The 19155-nt window shown below is 34.4% G+C and overlaps 1 protein-coding gene across 1 annotated transcript in view; it reads right to left on the bottom strand.

Annotated features, from left to right (window-relative positions):
* The window catches only part of CSMD1 (CUB and Sushi multiple domains 1), a gene marked incomplete at both ends in the record, with an annotated part of 1174241 nt that overhangs the window by 568086 nt on the left and 587000 nt on the right, over positions 1-19155 (bottom strand). The window contains one exon of the mRNA XM_084285255.1: positions 10147-10354. Within this exon, the coding sequence (XP_084141381.1) occupies positions 10147-10354 (208 nt within the window). The remainder of the gene's footprint in view (positions 1-10146; positions 10355-19155) is intronic.

Genomic DNA, 19155 nt, shown 5'->3' with positions numbered 1-19155 from the left:
ACAAATCATCCAATATGAGAAAAACTAATATTTTTTATTGCATTTAAAATTTTATTTTAGATGTTTTATATTTGGTATTTTAACTTTTTACTCTTTGTGATTAGCAAGCTTGTCTAAACTTTCTGACTAGCAAAATCCTTCTTCCAAACAAATTCCCCTTACTTCTGATTGTCTTTTCCCTTGCCTACTTAGGAAATGACAAAAACATAGATGATATATTAGTCTATATATCAATGACATATATCAGTGATATACGTCATATCTAAACTCTCTGTGCTGTAACTATTTCTTTGAAACAACTGAGATATAAAGCAATACACTATCCTCTAAGCACAGACCTCTGCAAAAAACACAAAGTCCTAACACTAGCTTACTGTGCAGAAATTATAAAAAGTGACCATCAATAAACATGTTATATAAGTTCAATCTAACATTTTAGAGTCCAAGAAGCAATCGCTGCATTCTGTGTGCAGAATAAAGAGAGGTACCTGGGGCCAAGGGATTTATTAACATTACTGTAAGAACAGTTCACTGATGAGTTTTATTCTTGCCAGTGTGGACTACACCACTGATCTTAGAAGAACCATGGAAATAATGGGTAGCTAGCCAGATAAGTTTGCAATGCAGATTCAGATAGAGTTTTCCGAGGGAGTAGGTGCATCTTGTTGGGAAAACAAAACAACACAAAACAAAAAACATACTAATAAATGTTATGTTGTTATGCTCTATACTTTAGTAGAAGCTTTCAAAATGTTCAGGGCAAAAAATAAAGCAGACATACGTTATTTTTTATATTCTAATATTCTACCCTTGTTAAAAAAATAAATAAATAAAAGATTTAATTGCTTTGATCATTTTATTTGCTGTTAAACTTGCAGGAAAGTAAGAGTGCATTCAAGTATGCAAACCTCTACCAACCAGTTTTTCATATGTTCAAATATACAATATATTAAAAATAAATAAATAAATAAAATACAATATAATACAATGTTTGTATTAAAACAAAACAACAACAACAACAAAAACAAACAAACAAACAAAAAACAACTAGTATATCTTTAAGAAAATTATAATAGCTGGTATTACAATTCTAACATAGAAAGACACCATACATTACAAGAGACAAGTTTGGTAAGGGACCATCCTTCATCCTCACTAATGGGAGGACAAGCCACTACTACATGCTTTGAGGAATTGGGGAATATGTATGGTAGTAATGTGATGAATAGGTGGCGTGTATGCAGATTGTCCATAAATTGAACACTTCTTCAGTATTTCAATATGTTGATTTTGGTGTAGGTGGTTTTTTTTGTTTGTTTGTTTGTTTTTTTAATGTAAGTGAACTTTTTTAAGATAGGGATGAATGTGATTAAAGTATTTTAATGACTGTTGTTTTTTTATTATTATTATTATTTTCATTTTGTTTTCTTTTTTTTATTATTTTCTTTTGCCCACAAGGATCATGGAGACCAACTCCTGGCTCCACACAGGACCACCCAAAAATCAGATCATGTTTCTGAGAACGTTGTCCAAACACTTCTTGAACTCTAGCAGGCTAGGTGTCATGAGCACTGCCCTGAGGAGCATGTACCAGTGCCCAGGTACCCTCTCGGTGAAGAACGTTTTCCTAACATCCAGCCTGAACCTCCCTGATATAAATTAATCAACTCCAATTATATGATGTAAGTTAGCCAGCCCCAGCTTCAGTTCCAGAATATTTTCTGGGGAAATATGAGGGAGTATACGTATTTGTCAGAATCAATGTAATTGTAAATAGACCTAGAATCTAGCCTAGGTAGGGCTATATTTCAAATACAGGAAAAAAAAAAAAAAGTCTCAATTTCAAGAAGTCAAAATATCTATGGATTTTGTCTTACTAAGATGCTACACGTGAGGCTGACTGTACCATGTAGGTGCTGCCTAAAAGGAAGAAACAAAATGATCCATATATATCTCTAAGAAAAGCTTCTAAGATTGCCTGAATATACTGACATGAGCTGTTTCTTCATTAGAATGTATTTTCCTGAATTTACTGTCAAGGATTTTTCAAGAAAACTAGGCTACCCATATGCATATTTTAGAACAATACAATAGATGCAGTAGAAGGTAATTTTAGGTACATGTTGAGTCTGCAGGGTTAGACAGCTTGTTTAGAAAGATAGTAATGCTAGTGGTATTTTGTCGGTAAGCAATCCAAGCTTTCTGTTAATGTATTTAAACCTTGTTCACATACTTAATTTTAAAAATCTTGTGCTTTTTATGCTATCTTAAACGTGGTGGAAAATTATACTGTAGGTCACAGTGTTTCCTTAAGTTAGTTCTCTCACTCATATTCCTGTCAGTCTGTTGTGCTATGAATTAAACCTTTATATCTCTTCAGCACAGTAGGCTGTAAATTAATAGGTGCAAAGAAAGCAATAGTGTTGTGAATTAAGCATCAATTTATTGCTTCTGTACTTCTCACTTCATACACCGTTCACATGCTGGTGTTAACAGCTAAGCAGTCTCCGTGTCTGTACAGATAACACTGGCAAGAGATATTAGTTTACAGTCACTAATACTAACATCAAGTTAATTCACCACCCTCTTTGTTTTAGGCTAAATAACTTTTCAAAAGCTGATGATACTTTTATCTACACGGTTATTAATATATATATGTATAATATTTAGGATGAAGATATTACAAAAGATAAAGCAATGCATTTCAGATATGCTTTCTTTAAACATAAATGTAAGAACTTTTTCAAGATTTCTATATGATACATTACCATAATCTAAGCATCTTTATTAACAGGGCCTTAAAAAATTGCCTTTGCATCAGAACTCTACCATTTTTAATCAGATTATTTCCATCACATCTATCTCTGAACACAAGATCGAAACACAATGCAAAGTAAAGCTGCTGTCCAAAATGAATGTTACAGTGTTTTGTTACATTTCTACCTGAAGCTCAAAAGAACTACATACATATTTCATCGTTTGCCATCATTACATGGGCAAGTATCTAGTGAAAAAATCACAGTATGCTGATAAGACTACCAAATATTTAGCAGGAAATAAAAAGGCTGTCCAGGCTTCACTGCTGTCCTGCACAGCAGAGGAAAATGTACCAAGAAATTTCTGTTTTAGGGGAAGAGGAAAGGAGAGAGGATATGCCTGATGTATCAACGTGGTGATTAGTGATGGTGGTTTTCCTGTGTGCTTAGGATGTTTTTGCTCACTCTGTGCATGTGGTAGCGCTGACCTGAGTGCACCTCCCAGGCACATTTGGGATGGCACCCTGCAAAGGCTCATCTGACCTAATGCCCCAAATTCTCATCACTGCTATACTGAAGTTCAGATTTCCCAGACACCCCTCACGCCATCCTGAAGCTGCTTCCAAAACTTTACCAGCTCTTTAAAATCTGTCATGCCCAATCTAAAAACAAAAACTCTTTTCATGTTAGATTCATTTTTGTCTCCCAGCTTCCCCACTCAAAGCCCTGACTACTTCCGTGATCCACCTTTTCCAGTGCAGCGCCAGGAATTCAGCGATCACATACAAATTCAGATCTTACATTTCAGCTTATTTTTGAGTGGTTACTCTTGATAGTCTTTAGCCTTGTCTTCAGTATTCAATTAGAATCTGAATCTGCCTCATTGTGACCAGTGAAGCTCGTGTCCTCATATAAAATACCCTATAATATTTAATACACACTATAATAATCATAATAAAACAAACAAACAACAAAATCCACACGCTTTCTATTATATCTGAAACAATTTAAAGTCAGTAAATAAATAAAAATACCTTCAGGATGCTGAAAGAGAAAGGGAGACAACATCTAGAACATGGAAAAGTAAATAAAAAACAATTTGTCTTAAAATAAGATTTTCTTTGCAGCTTTGCTTTGTTTTCCATAGTATTTTTTATATTCCATTTTTCATCTTTCCTCCTATAGAAATGCTAAAGGGAGACAAAGTTCACTACCTCTCATCTACATTGTGTTTTAGTGTCATATAATCATAGAATAGTGGAAGGGACCCACAAGGATCATCAAATCCAACTCCTGGCTCCACACAAGACCACCTGAAAATCAGACCATATGTCTGAGAGTGTTGTCCAAACACTTCTTGAACTCTGGTGGGCTCAGACTCCAAAGACGGACTCCAAAGACAAAGAGCAGTGTTCACTATATTTTCCCAAGTCTGCTAGCAATATACTTAGAAATGTGGATAATTCATTCTTTCAAGCAAGCATTTGAATGCCTGCAGAAAATCCATTTTGGAACATGATGATTTTGATAAATATAGCAAAGTACAAGATACATCACTGATGAGATGAGCTTATTAATACTTATTATGGAAAAAACGTAGGAGTGAAGGAACTGTTTATCTGCATATGTTTGGATATAGCGACTGGTATGCCAAAGAACTGGATATAGATACTGAATTAAAACATGTTATTTCCCCCTCAGGGAATCTTAAAAGATTCTGGAAAACAATATTTTAAGAACTAGAGGATATCAGTTGTCTGTTTTCCCAGTTTAGTGGTAAAGGTGCCATAAATGCCTTCTATGCAAAATGCTGTGGTTACTTTCCTTCCAAATCCCCTAATCTGTTAGTGGGATAATCCTTTCAAAGACTATTTAACAATTCTGAGACCAATGAAACATTCACTCCAACACTACAGATCTGCAGAGACAGTAAAGTTCAGCACAATATTTGCAAACTGCTTATGCATCATTTTGACTATGTCTACATCACATGGCTGAGTTTCTTCTTTTCTCTTTTCTTTTTTTGGTGTTTTTTTTTTTTTTGGCTTTTGTTTTGTTTTGTTTTTAAGGGGGCAGAGTATAATTTTCAAACCTTAATCTATTAAAATAAAAAAGGGAATTATCTATTAGATTAGGGATTATCTATAGATTAGGGACTATCTATTAAAATAGATAGGGAATAGGAGATTGACTAGAATGTGTCAGTGCTTGTTTGGGATGAATTTTAGCAGATTATAAATTTAGAAGTTTGATCATGGCAGCAAATGCTGGAGGGTGTAGAATCAGACAATTTTGGAAGGAGGGAAAGGGAAGGGAGTCTTTAAAAGACATGGAACTTGCCATATCACTTTGGGATTCTGTCATTTACTGTCAGCAATATGTGCAATATGCCTAATGAATATATGTGTTAGTACAGGATTCTGAACAAATGATGTATGGAAGAAATCAGTTAGTATAAATATACTGTCATGCTTCATGAACATAACTTTAATGCAAATCATGGGAGGAAACATATTATGCTCACTGTATTTTTCAGTCTTGTAAGGTTCTTCATACAGATACATATACTACCTTTCTTGCTCATCTTAAAAGTGTCTTTGTCCTTCCAATGTATCTTGGCTTTTTGGAACAGTATTATCTTCTATGTTAAAACAGTTTAAAAAGTATTTAGCATTCCTATATACTTTTGAAACAGTATTCAAGTACTAAACAGCATTACTGAATTTCAAATGTGGTAGACTAATAAAAATATATAGAGAGAGAACAACTGAAAACTTTGCAATGTGGAAGTTAATAGAATTATAGAATTCAAGGGTAACTATGCAACTTCTTTTTCTTTTATATGGGAATGGAATGTTCATTGCAGATCAGATGGACAGGTTATCAAGTACAGAAGATTATATTTAGAGGACCAATTCTCCTGACCAAAACAGGTAAAAGAGAAAATTGGGTTAAAACCTAGAAAAAGGTAAGAGCTTACTAAAACTAGCAGGCAACAAGATAACTGCGTCTCCAAGATAAACAAATGGCTTTGCAGTTTCAGTAGAGTTTCATTAGTGACAAACAGGGATGTCTGGCAGAAGCTCTTCAAGGAGGCTAAAATAAATACATCGATTCAAATAAAATAATCTAACAGTATTCTAAAACAAAAGAAAAAAATTTGAATCTGATTGCCTTCCTCTTGTTCCATGGTCACGGAACATCCTTTCTTGCTCGACGGAAAAGGAAAAGAAAATAAATAGAGCCCTATATTCTCAAGGATGCGCCCAGAACCATTTTTGGGTGTATAACAACAACTTTATTGGAAGCGCATCTGCAAGCAACTTTTTCACAGTAAACCAATAGATGGTGCTCTTCAGCTGTATAATCATATAATTTTGAGATAACTATTCAGTTCTTATGTATGGATCTGCTTCCATGGATATCTATTAAAGAGGTGATTTACTCCACTCGGTATGTTCATGCATTACTTTGTTACAGACTTCTCACAATACAGATGGTAAGATTAAGACAGATCTCTATAAACAAGGAAATACATAGATTGGAATGCTACTGATTTGAACTATATGTAAAAGCTTGTACTGGTGTATTTATTTAAGAAACACAATTTACTATTATGACCCAGTAGTTACAAGAGTTAATTCATTACACAGAAACAAGATGAGGGTTTCAGATGACTCCAGATACTTATGTCAAACCATATGCCAAGTATATAGCAATTCATTACCATTGCTTCCAAATCACTCTCATATTCACATCCATTTTTATGGCCTTTCACTAGGATTTGAAGTGATTTATAAGAAACTCAGAATAATCCTAAAGGTATTTTTAAATAGTATTAGAAAATTAATTTGGACTAAAATAATGTATGAGGTGTACTCCATTCATTCTCTTCTATTAGCAAAAATTGGGAAAAAAACTGAAGGATAGTAATTTTGGGTCAAAATGGAACCAGTCAGATAATATTAGTAAGGTAACGAATTAAAACAAACTAGTTTCAATGTTAAGATTTCAAGTTCAAAAGTAGTAATTGAAACATGTTTCTTATCATTATAATCACCTTTCATGCAAATTGTAGTATTAGAGATTTTGTGTGTGTGTGAATATGTTTTTAATTTTGCAAAAATGATGGCAAAGACATACTTGCTTGAAAAAGCCTGAGTCTGACTTATCTATGGCCATGTGAATTGCTTTACCTCACCTGAAAATACTCAGTCCAAATTAAATATATATGTACATACGTATATTCATCTTGAGGGTCAGTCTTTGGGAAGACTCATTTTCCTGAGTGATATATTTCTGATCTTACATCGTTTTAGGTACTTCTTAACGCTATCTCTAAATCCAACCTTGATTTAATTTTAAATACCACATTAATTTAGATGGAATCTAAAGAGACATGTTTGAAACTATTTAAAAGAGAGATTTAATTTACAGAAATCATATAAATAAGAAATTTATTTTAGTTGTAATAATAAATCACAGAGGAGCCCTTCAGATTTTTCAAAAATCCAGACAATTGATGGACTTTGAGATGTACTCCAGACATACCAATAAACGGTTTTTCTGATATGCTCCCAGAAGTACTCTTCTTGGCATTGCAAATGAAAGCTTACCAACTCAAGATAAACATGTTTTACATCTCAAGCTCCTTTATGTAATAGCAAATTAAGTGAGTGATTCAAATTCAAAAAGGTTTCTTTCATCTACATTCTAATAATACTTTTACTTCCTCCACAGATTAAAAAATCTGTTCTACCTGTTTCACATTCATTTTGCAAACACTAATGTTCATCTTTTTAAGCTTGTTGACACTCATATTGATTCAAAGCAGGAAGAAAAATGTGTTCATCTATATGTGAACATCCATTCAAGACCCAGACCTACATAACTGCACTTTACTTAGACAAAAAACTTTAATAACTTTGGACACTCTAATTGTATCATGGACATAAAATGAATAGTGAGGTAATGTCACTTGAATCTTTTATAAACTAATACCATTAGGATGGATTGCATGCATGATTTTCAAATAATCTTTCATGAGTAAAATAAATAAATAAATAAGTAAATAAATAAAACTTGTTCTTTTCCAGGGCTTTGGAATACAAACCTACAATCAGCTCTATAACGTGGAAACTGACTGAACATCTTAAAGAAGGTTTAGAAACATGAGGCATATAATATAATAAATATAATATTTTATAGATACATCATACTGTTTTTCCTCAGCATGTAGATTTTACTTGTTCTAGCATTTCTATCACTTCACTGTATTGTTTATTCATTTTTCATTCCATTCATTTTTCAGTCCATTCATTTTTCATGGTAATCCTACTAGAACTGCTTATTACTTTGCCTATAACCTATCTGCAAAGGGTAATTGTCACTAAACTGATCACTAATTGATCACTAAAGAATCACTAATCTGATCTTTTTTCTTTATTTTCCTTCTCTTTCTAACTTTTTCAGTGCTGTGTTTCTATGCTTTTCAATAGGAAAATATTTGGCTTATTCTCCAGCAAATAGAACAATCATAATTACCAATTCATGCTAATGGAATATGTGCCTTCTAACACAGAATTACTGCAGAAATCTGTTGACGTGATGCCAGATACAATAAAAGGGAGCAGTGAAGAAAAACAAAAAAAAAATCATATTTTAAGATGAAACACCTCTAGACCATTAGTTTTAAGTATGGAACAATTTCACATTAAAGCACAGAGCACAGCTGATTTTAATGGATTACAACATGCACTACATTTAGCATGTCTCTAATGTAGCTATGGTAACCGTTCTGATTTAAATATAGCTGAATGTGTAGCTTCATTCCAAATTATCCAATAACCTTTTAAACATTTCTTATAAAACTTCTCATAGCTTCTTCAAACTTTTAGTAATGATCATATGAACATGATGATAATGAACATATAATAAATCATTAATTTTTTGTGATAATGTTTAGCTTCTAAAAATGTTTCCAATCAAAAAGCTAGTATCAAGGAAAAAGACAAAAATGTTCAGACTAAATTCTAGGAGAAAGAAGATTCTTAGTATAGCTCTGATTTCCAACTGATCAACGGACAGATTTTTGTGTTCTGTAACAAGATTCCATTAGCTCTTTCCTTTACGTATTTCAATTTCTGCTCCTCAGAACAGACAATAACAACAACAACAACAAAAAATGCAATTTATGAATACAATGTGTGTTTGTGCATGAGAGAAAAACAAGTAGGTTGCCACACACTGAATTTCAGACAGTCAGATATGAGCACCTAATCTGATACAAAGCTAATTCAGTGACTGCTGTTATACAATTTTTGGTCATGTGGAAATGTAGGAGAGTAAACTTGTGACAGAGATCCAGGAGCATCTCCAGAACAAAGTTTTTATATATTTGACAGAAATGATTTCTGCACTTTTTTATTTGATAGAGTTTTTTAACAGATCAGATGCTGCATAGAACTTCATAAAATATATTGCATTGCTTAGTGAGTCATGACGTTAAAATAAGAGTGAGATTGCATCAGATCTCCAGGAAGGGCATTCTGAAGATAATATCCATCAGCAATCTGTGAGTAGCATGTCTGTGTATGGGTTTTGTTTGTTTGTTTGTTTTTTGTTTTATTTTGTTTTGTCTTTTCAAGGCTACATTTTATAGCAATGGCACATTGCTATAAACACAAGACAAGACAAGAATGTCTTGTCAAACACAAGACATTCTTCTCAGAGATGAAAAAAATACAAAGTCTGTATATGTAGCTTGAAGATATATCCCAATACAAACTGTTCCACAATTTAATCCATTCCCATGAAAAGAACTATCAGATTCTACTTAGTACAGAGAAAGTAGTTTTAGTATTGTAATTACTAAACCCTAATATTGCTAAGCCAACATTTTTAACATGAGTCTACATAAGATAAAAAAAATACATACATGAGTACTGAATGAGGACTGAATTACCGCCTGTTTAGAAAAATAAGATGACATGCATTTGCTCTCTCTGTATTCCTATTTTTCTGTGAGGCTGAATTTTGCTCACTAAAAACCATGTCACGATAAGCTAGTGTTCAAGATACAACATCTGTTAACATTCTCATACAAATGTAGAATCAGTAAATGCTCACTGCTATGCTCACCTTACCAATATAATTATTAAAGCTGGAGAAAAGGAAGAGGAAGAATTAAGATTTGGAAAGAAGCAGGAGCAGATTATTTAGCAGATTACAAGCAGTTTTCAGCTCTGAAGGATGAAAAGAACCAAAGGAAAATTCATAACAAAATGGTCATTACTCACAAATAAAAAGCTCCCCTTAAATATCTTTTCAAAATACTCACCAACAAAGGAAAACGAAAGAAACTGGGATCGTCACAAGATCCTTGACTTACCATATAGATGGTGCTTCTGTTCCACTGATCTCTAAGAAGTCATATCCTTCCTCTAACTGGAAGTCAGTAAACACCAAAGCAATGGTATCTCCTGGTTCAGCCAGTATGGTCCAGGTGCAATCAGCATTATTTTCATACTCTGAAGGAAAGTGAGGACTTGAAATAGTTCCACTTGTCCCACGTAGTGTCCCTCCACAAGCTCCTTCAGCTGATGAACAGAACAGTGATTACTGCTGAAGTTTTATTTTAAATACATGAAACATCATCCTGTTTCTCTCATACCAAATCAAGCTTTTCTCTGCTATGCATAGAGTACCCACAAATAGATACATACAATAATATAGATAAAAATAAAATTATATCCAGGTGAATATAACAGAACATTCTCTGGCATTTAAGCTGCTAAGATTTTTGGGTTGTGTTTTGACTTTTTTTTTTCCCTTGCTCGTGAGTCTTTAGTAGCAAACAAGTGGCAAACAGGCATAAATTCAGCATGGACACCAAGTACAAGACTATTTGAAAAAAAAATGTACTTTGGTTGTGTGAAAATATCCACAGAAGAAGCCTAAGAAAGAACTGGGAACAGAAATACATTTAGTCTCTCTGTGATATGAATTTAAAAAAAATACTGAACATTTGTTTTCTAACATGTTGTTTATTTTTTTATAACTAAAAAAAAATGCAGAAAAAAATATTCTTATAAATCAAGTTCTTGTCCTAAACTAGGAAGCATTAATAAAAACACATAAACCATTCTGTAGCTATTTGTTCTGAAACAGGATGTTTATACACGGTGAATAAATTCAGAACATTTTGTTCCCAGATGGACTTTCCAAGGTTCACCTATCATCACCTACTAACAATTTTACTTTTCTGAAGTTATTAATAAAATTTCATAAATTAAAGAACAAAATAATTTTCTCTCCGGTCTGGAATGTCAATACACTACCAAAGATTGAGCAGACTTTTTGTATTTTTCCTGTTCCCCTAAGATTTCATTGAAAGCTTTCAAGAATTATTTTGTTATTAAAACACATTTTAAAAATAAATAAGTAAATAAATAAAATTAACATGTCATCTATGCAATTCATTGGCATAAAAATTTAAAAACTCATCAAGTAGCTTTCGATGTGTTATAATGTGGCTATGAAAGCTACAACAATGCTAATTAAAATAGTTCTGCATAGGTGAATGATCACACAAGAAGCATTCCATTTTTTACCCATTTTGTCATCTCTACTTACTGCTATTATTATTAGACATTATTTACATACTAGTAAGTGCATGTGATTTAAAAACAAATAGCTTGACAAGGTGCATGGCACAAGGAACTTACAGTCTTTTTAGGATAATGAGTGAAAAGACAACTAAAGCAACATAGAGGTAAGAGTAGAGCTGCTCCTCTCAATCACAGTCGAGAGTCTGTCAGTGAAAGTGAGTTTTAAAGGAAGATTTAAAGGAAAAAGGATTCATTTAAATCAAAGGAAGATTAATATTGTGGTTGGACACTTTAAAAAGGAGACTACTAAAAGAGGAAAAATAGCTAATTTTAGGAAACTAGAATTAAAGGGAGAATTGGGAGAAAGGCAGAAGTAGAATAATTTCTTAACATTTAAGCATTGTACCGAACATTACTTTGATTATAAAGATAAGAAAATACTGCTGAAGAGATTCAAGTAATTAGTCATCTTCACTTTTTCTATATGCTAAGTAAACTTTGGCATGAATAAATGTATATACAAGCTTGGCCACCTCAAGCTTTGTAAGTGTCATGATCTGTTGGCACACAAATGTCTCAAAGCTGTATCTTTTCAATAAATTTCATGTCTTACTTTCTGGGCCCTGATATTATTTTTTGTTCCTGGCCTCCAGTACAGTGTATATTGAAAGAGCTATTAAGCATCTGCTGGACAAAAGGTGAAAGAAAGTGAAGTTTAAAGAATTCATGGATAGTCAGGGATCAGAGTCAAAATTTCTGAAGCATAATACATGCAAAGACTACAAGAATTTAAAAATTCTTTTGAAATAAGAAATTAGAAAGGAGAATCAAGTTTTATTATCCAATCTAAATCTAAAATCTAAAATCTAAAATTACACTTTCTTCCATTTTATTTTAAACTGTGCAGTTTTTGAGTACTTAATTTCAGATCATCATCTAACCCAGCAAAGAAAAACAAATTAACCTGATGCGTAATATGCCAATACTTCAGTACAGAAACTAACAGCAAGTTATTGATTTCCAGTGTGGTCATCATCATTATCTGAGTTTGAGTGAACCACTTAAAAAAAACAAACAAACAAACAAAAAAACCTGATGATTTCCACACTCTTTTTTTTTTTTTTTTTTTTTTTTTTTCAGGCTTCCTGCTTTTTCATATTTTGTCATAACTTTGTGGGACTTGCTTATTGATTTATTTATTTTAAGAACCAAAAACTTATATGAATAAGTGCTCCAGTTAATGAAAGTGTACAGGTTCTACCTGTACTCTTCAATGACAGCAAACAGGCTTTTCCCATTCAGGGCAGCCAGCAAGATGTGTAATGAACTCACTAGGTCAGCCATGGCTCTTTGGTACTGGCTGCTTGCTGTTAAATTTTGTTATGACAACATCCTCAATGACACCATCTCCCACTGTGTTTATACTGGTATTAAGTAACATACTAGTGGTAATTTCAATGCTACTCAGTGTTTATGCTGCAGAGCCCTGGAATAAGCTTTGAGCCATAAAGCTTTGAATTTTACAGCTGACAAGGAAGGCTATGTGGTTGATTATTTCTGGAAATCACATACCAAAGTCTAAATTTATACACTGTGCATTACCAATGAAAACTCAGAGGAACTCAGGCTACTTCAGATATCTGCCCAGAGGGATGCACAGCTTTTTAACCTATTCAGGAATGGCATTTCTAAGAGGTCTGCAACAAACCAAGCTAGCTCAGAAATGGAAAGGGAACATTAGTCAGGTCTGAACAGAGAAATCTGTCTTTCCTCTGACAGTTTCCATGTTCCAGAAGTCTGGACGTTGGAGACTTCCTCACTCAGAGATGGCATCCAGACTAAGGTAACCAGACTGTTGAATGTTGTACTGGGTCTGGCTGGAATGTTAACTTTCCCGGCAGCAGCCCATACAGTGCCGTACTCTGTACTTGTAGCTGGAACAGCAGTGTTATCACACCAGTGTTGTGTCTACTGCTGAGCAGCAGTGGCACAGCATTGGGCCTTTCTCTAACCCTCCTAGGGGGTGGGCAAAAAAGTGAGGAGAGAAACATCACTAGGGCAGCTGACCTAAACCAATCAAAGGGATATTCCATACCATGTGGTGTCACACTCAGCAATAAAAGGTGGAAACAGGAAGAAGAGGGGAGGGGTGGGCTCTCGTTGAGAAGGCGTCGGTCCTCCTCTCGAACACCGGCTGCGTGCGTTGAGGCCTTGCTTCAAGGACGTGGTCAATCATCGCTCATTTGTGGGAAGTAGAGAGTAATTTCTTTCCTCTGCACTTCCATATCGTTTTCATTTATTTTGTTTGTTTGTTTTCCTCCCTTTTTCCCCTTTCCCTTTTATTTCCCCTTAGTTAAATTGTTTAGTTCATGGTAGTCTTTATTTAATTATTATAATTATTTCCCTTTAATTAAATTATCCTTATCTCAACCCGTGAGTTGTTCTTTGCTTTACTTCTCCCCCTTCTTATCTAAAGGAGGGGGAGTGAGAGAGCGGTTGTGGGGTTTAGCTGCCCAGCACGGTAAAACCACCACAAATGTTGAAACTAAGGCAGGCAGGATGTGGCCACACTGCTTAGACAGTTTGGCTATATGGACATGAGCTGTGTTTTACGAGATGGCATGGGAGCTAGTTGGCTTCCCTGCATTGATCACCTCTTGGCCATGGGCTTCTCTATTTGATAATTCTGAGACAGATAGGACATTATTAGGAGAATCTTAATGCATCAGCATGCTTGGAGTAATTTTATAGTAGCTAATGCCTGAGGCTTCAACTATACAAACTCTTAAGTGATTAACAAATTGCTTTTTAAAATGTGCAAATAATTAATTCCAAGCACTCATGGTTATTTTGAAGTTGTGAGCAACTGCACAAAGTGCTGTTTGTATCAGCACAAATGACTACTTGAAGTGTAAAGCTACAAACATTTGGATCTCTCCATAGTCAGGAATTAAGTGCTCTGAATTCATAGTAATACAGAAAAGTTTTTTTCTTGTTATGTAACTTGTAGTCATTTCCCTACCCTTTATCACTAGCAACAGAATAGATCCAATTAAAAACTTGTGACATTTTATAAATTCTCAACAAATGACATATTGTCATTTCAAGTCACATTTCATAAGGCTTATCAATTAAAGAAAATTGCAGCTTTAGACAGTTTTAAATGAACCATGGGCATAAATTATTTAGCATGGCTTATTAAAAATATCACTGAAGCAGTTCTTTATACAATTCTTTATTAAATGGCATTTTTCTGTAGCTCATTTGTGAAAAAGTACGTAATTGTACCTCATTTAATAAAATTCTTCAGTACAGAAAACACATCCATGAAATAATCGTAATTGATTACTTCCATAGATATATGCTTGGATATTTAGATATGGTTAATATGAGGAGTTAGTTAAATGCCTTTTTGGAATATTTTAAATTAACATTTTAAAATGTCTTACTGATAAAAATATAAAAACAAGCCATAGTATACCAATGCCAAGTTTAAAAATAAATTATCTCAGAGCCAACTGTCAAGCTGCTAAGCTGCCAGATTCATAAATACCAAAACCATAGCTAAGTGTTACAAAGGTAGCATTACACATTCATCAGACAACTCATTGATTTTATCTAATTCTAATTTAGAGAAGCCTGCTCTTTAACTATAAAAATATTCAGCTAACCTTCTATCAAATTTTGTTTTGTATAGCCTTCATTTTGGATAGGCAAAGAACAAACACTGGGCTTCTTTGCTTCTTTTCTGTGTTCTAAAAACTATAAATATGTCAAAAGGTTGTAGGTGTTTTTTTTGTTTTTATTTTTTCTATGATCACTTGAATCCAGGTGTACCATATCGTAGATGAGTGCTCTAATCAGTTTGTCTGCTTTTCTCAACTTCTCCTTTTGCTGTTGATCATTTTCAAATTAATTAAATACTTATTAGTCCATGCATTTAAGATGAATTTTCTTTCTCTCTCTGGGGTTTTCAAAGGGCACTTCAGAATAATTTGGATTGCTCTTGTAGAATTGGATTTTGCTAGGATTGCAGAAAACTATGGTTTTGGAAAATAGTTTCCATTTTAAAGAATCATAGAATAATTAATAACATCTCCAATAACATCTAGTCCAATGATCACCCTACAACCAATGTCACCCACTACGCACCAGATCCTTGAACACCCCCAGGGACAGTGACACTACCATCTCCCTTGCAAACCAGTCAATGCCTGACTGCTCTTGCTGAGAAGAAATGTCTCCTAATTTCCAACCTGAACTTCCCCTGGTACATCTTGAGGCCATTCCCTCTAGTTTTATCACTAGTTACCTGCGAGAAGAGGCTGACCCCCAGCTCCCCGCAACTTCCTTTCTGGTAGTCGTAGAGAGCAATAAGGCCTCCCCTGAGCCTCCTCATCTCCAGACGAAACAACCCCAGTGCCCTCAGCTGCTCCTCATACGACTTGGGTTCCAGGCCCTTCACCAGTTTTGTAGCCCTGCTCTGGACATGTTCCAGGGCCTTGACGTTTTTCCTGTACTGAGGGGCACAAAACTGAACACAACACTCAAGGTGCGGCCTCACCAGCACAAAGTACAGGGGGATAATCACCTCCCTGGTCCTGCTGGCTACACTATTCCTGATACAAGCCAGGATGCCGTAGGCCTTCTTGACCACCTGGGCACACCACCAGCTCATGTTCAGGTGAGTACTGACCAACACACCCAGAACTTTTTCCTCTGCACATCTTTCCAGCCACCCCGCCCCAATCCTGTGTTGAACCTTATTCCATTGGCCCCTGCCCATTGATCCAACCTGTCCAAGTCCCTCTGCAAGGCCTTCCTACCCTCTGGAAGACTGACACTTTCTGCCAACTTGGCATCATCTGCAAACTTACTGAGGGTGCACTCAATTCCCTCATCCAAATCATCAATAAAGATATTAAAGAGGATGGGCCCCAACACCAACCCCTGGGGAACACCACTCATGACTAGTTGACAGCTTTAACTCCATTCATGTCATAATATTAACTGATACATGTTAACACAAATAAATATAAACATAAATATATCTGTGGATATATACACACTTTTCCACACAAATAAATATTAGAGTGCTTGTTGCTGTGTCTATAACTCTGTTGGGTGTGCATTATTCTGTAAGAAATCATACAACATTACCCTATCTGCATTCCATGAAACACTTCCCTGACTTCTTATTTGACCAGTCCCAGCTACTTTCATTCAATTTTGTTCTCATCTTAAGCATGTACAGTTTCAGATTATTTTGAAAATGTACAAAATTGCTCAGGCAGGAATATGGCATTTTAGTCTAAAAATAAGACTCAGTTTATCATTGTAATGCAAAATCAATAAGCAGAATTGTTATTTTCTTTTTCTTTACTTTTTATTTTTCCCCAAGCTTTTCTATGAAAACAAAACAAAACAAAAACAGTTGGGGAGGGGGAAGAAAACCTTTTGGGGAAAGATGCTAGCTTTTGTTGAGTTTGTTCTTGGACATCGCTTCTTGATTCGGTTATAAATTTTTTGAGGGAAAAAGTGGAGACAAAAAAACAATCAAATAGCCTTACTGGACATGGTGGTGTATTTCTGATCGTGTTTGTGCAGGTTTACCTGGATCTTCAGCTCAAATTAGACCTGAAATAAACATTTTCTTACTTTTGTAACACAACAGGACAAGGGGCAATGGCCACAAAATGGAACACAGGAAGTTCTGCACCAATATGAGAAAGAACATCTTCACAGTGAGGGTGACGGAGCACTGGAACAGGCTGCCCAGGGAGGTTGTGGAGTCTTCTTCTCTGGAGATATTCAAGGCCTGCCTGGACCTGGGCAACTTGCTCTGGGGAACCTGCTTTTGGCGTTGGACCCGATGATCTCCTGAGGTCCCTTCCAATCCCTACAATTCTGTGATTCTGTGATTTATTCTGTTCTAGGAGTGGTGTACTTTTTTCTAAGAGTGTTTTTGTTGTTGTTGTTGTTTGATTTGTTTTTTGTTTGTTTGTTTGTTTGTTTGTTTAATAGCAAGCTTCCAAACAGAGTCAAATTTTATCTAAAGAAGATGGAAGAATAAAGGTAAGATAGTAGAATCAGAAGTAACAGCCTGTATAATCTGACCTACAGAGCCATTCTTAGAGTGGGAACCATACCGTAAGTGTGATTTACAAATGTTTATATAGATAATTGATTGGATGAAGATATCTTTTTCTCCTCCTTAAACTTACAAAATCCTATTTGTTTGAACTTCAGGATCTGAGTAGAAATGATGTAAAAGAATTATTTGCTACCTTAGAAAGCATGAATAGCACCACAAACATCAATTTCTCTTTGGTAAGTGTTTTAAAAATATAAGTTCTGAATCTCTGTATTAAGTTTACCTAATTGTATTGAATTAATCGAATTACAAACTCATTTTCTTTTCTTGCTTTATCTATTCCAAGAACACCTTCTTCATTATATATTCTCCACAAAAGCTTTTATCCAATAACTGCTTGGGTTTTGTTTGGTTGTTTGGTTTGGGTCAGTTTGGTGTTTTTGTTTGTTTGTTTTTTTAATCTGGAACTTGATTAACTATTACTTGATCCTTACGGACCTTTCTGACATGATTTCCTTTAATGGTTTGTTTATTTTCCCACCAATATTACAGTGTCTTTATATTCTTATAAACATGTAGTGTAACTATTACATGCTCTTCTCACATCTATTTTCTTTGCATGAAAAAGGTTATACTTGTAATATCACTAATCTAATTTGTATTCCTAATGTTGGCTTCATAAAAATCTAGGCTCATGCAACTATAATCAACTAGGAATTCTCAGAATTACTGAGAATTGAGAACCTAATTATACAAAGTTCCTTTTACAAGTAGTCACATGTCATAAATCAGCTATTAGTGGAGTTACTGTAGAGGATGAAATTAATTTTTGAAAATGTTTCAGAATTTACTGAACAGTAATTCAGTCCCAACATGAAAGAAGACATTTTGGGTGACACTGTTACAGTAGCCAAGATAGAGACAACAAAGACCTTTTTTTTTTTTCTTCTCAGGACCAAAAGAAAAAAAAAAAAAAAAGAGGAACAGAATTTAGGTGGAGTATTAAATGTTTCCTCCTGTCAATTCCTAAGCCAAAAAAACTGTAGGCCAACAATTTTGTAATACTTTCCTTTTCTTTCAGAAATTCTTAACTTGTTAACTTTTACAAGGAGAAATGTGAGTGAGTTTTAGCTTCATCTTTTCAAAATTTGTCTTTGAACTTTTCTTTTGGGGCTGTTTCCTATCCTTTTTCAGATTGGAAGTTGCCATAATTTCACCAAAAAAAAAAAAAAAAAAAAAAAAAAAAAGTCATTTAATTCAATAAGTCAAAAGTGTATTGAAGAAATACAGAAAAGAAAAAAAAAAGAGATAAAGGAAATGTCTTAACACTCAAGTTATGTAAACACTCTAAAAACAAATAAATGATATTTGCTACACGATTTGCTTGTAATTAATTTGATTTTTGATCAAAAATTCATTACAAGCCATCAATGAACCTGCAGTTCAGTTCTGTCCCATTAGACAGCCCTCTGCAGGGCTATACTGAGTAGCAGCCAGAGAGGCAATACTGTGGCTACAAGAATGAATATTGTATATATTTTCCTTGAGGGTTTGTAATTCATAGGGAATTTTTTTTCTAGTAGAAGCAGAATTTGTTTAGTTAGACAATGTATAAATTACTTCACACAGCTTCTTAATCCTTCTGAAAATATTAAGCAACAAAACTGCAGAAAATAGTAGTTTGCCAGCATCAGTG

The sequence above is a fragment of the Netta rufina genome (assembly GCF_964035555.1).
Source record: "Netta rufina genome assembly, chromosome: 3".
Taxonomy (NCBI): Eukaryota; Metazoa; Chordata; class Aves; order Anseriformes; family Anatidae; genus Netta; species Netta rufina.
This window is presented reverse-complemented; position numbering and strand designations above follow the sequence as displayed.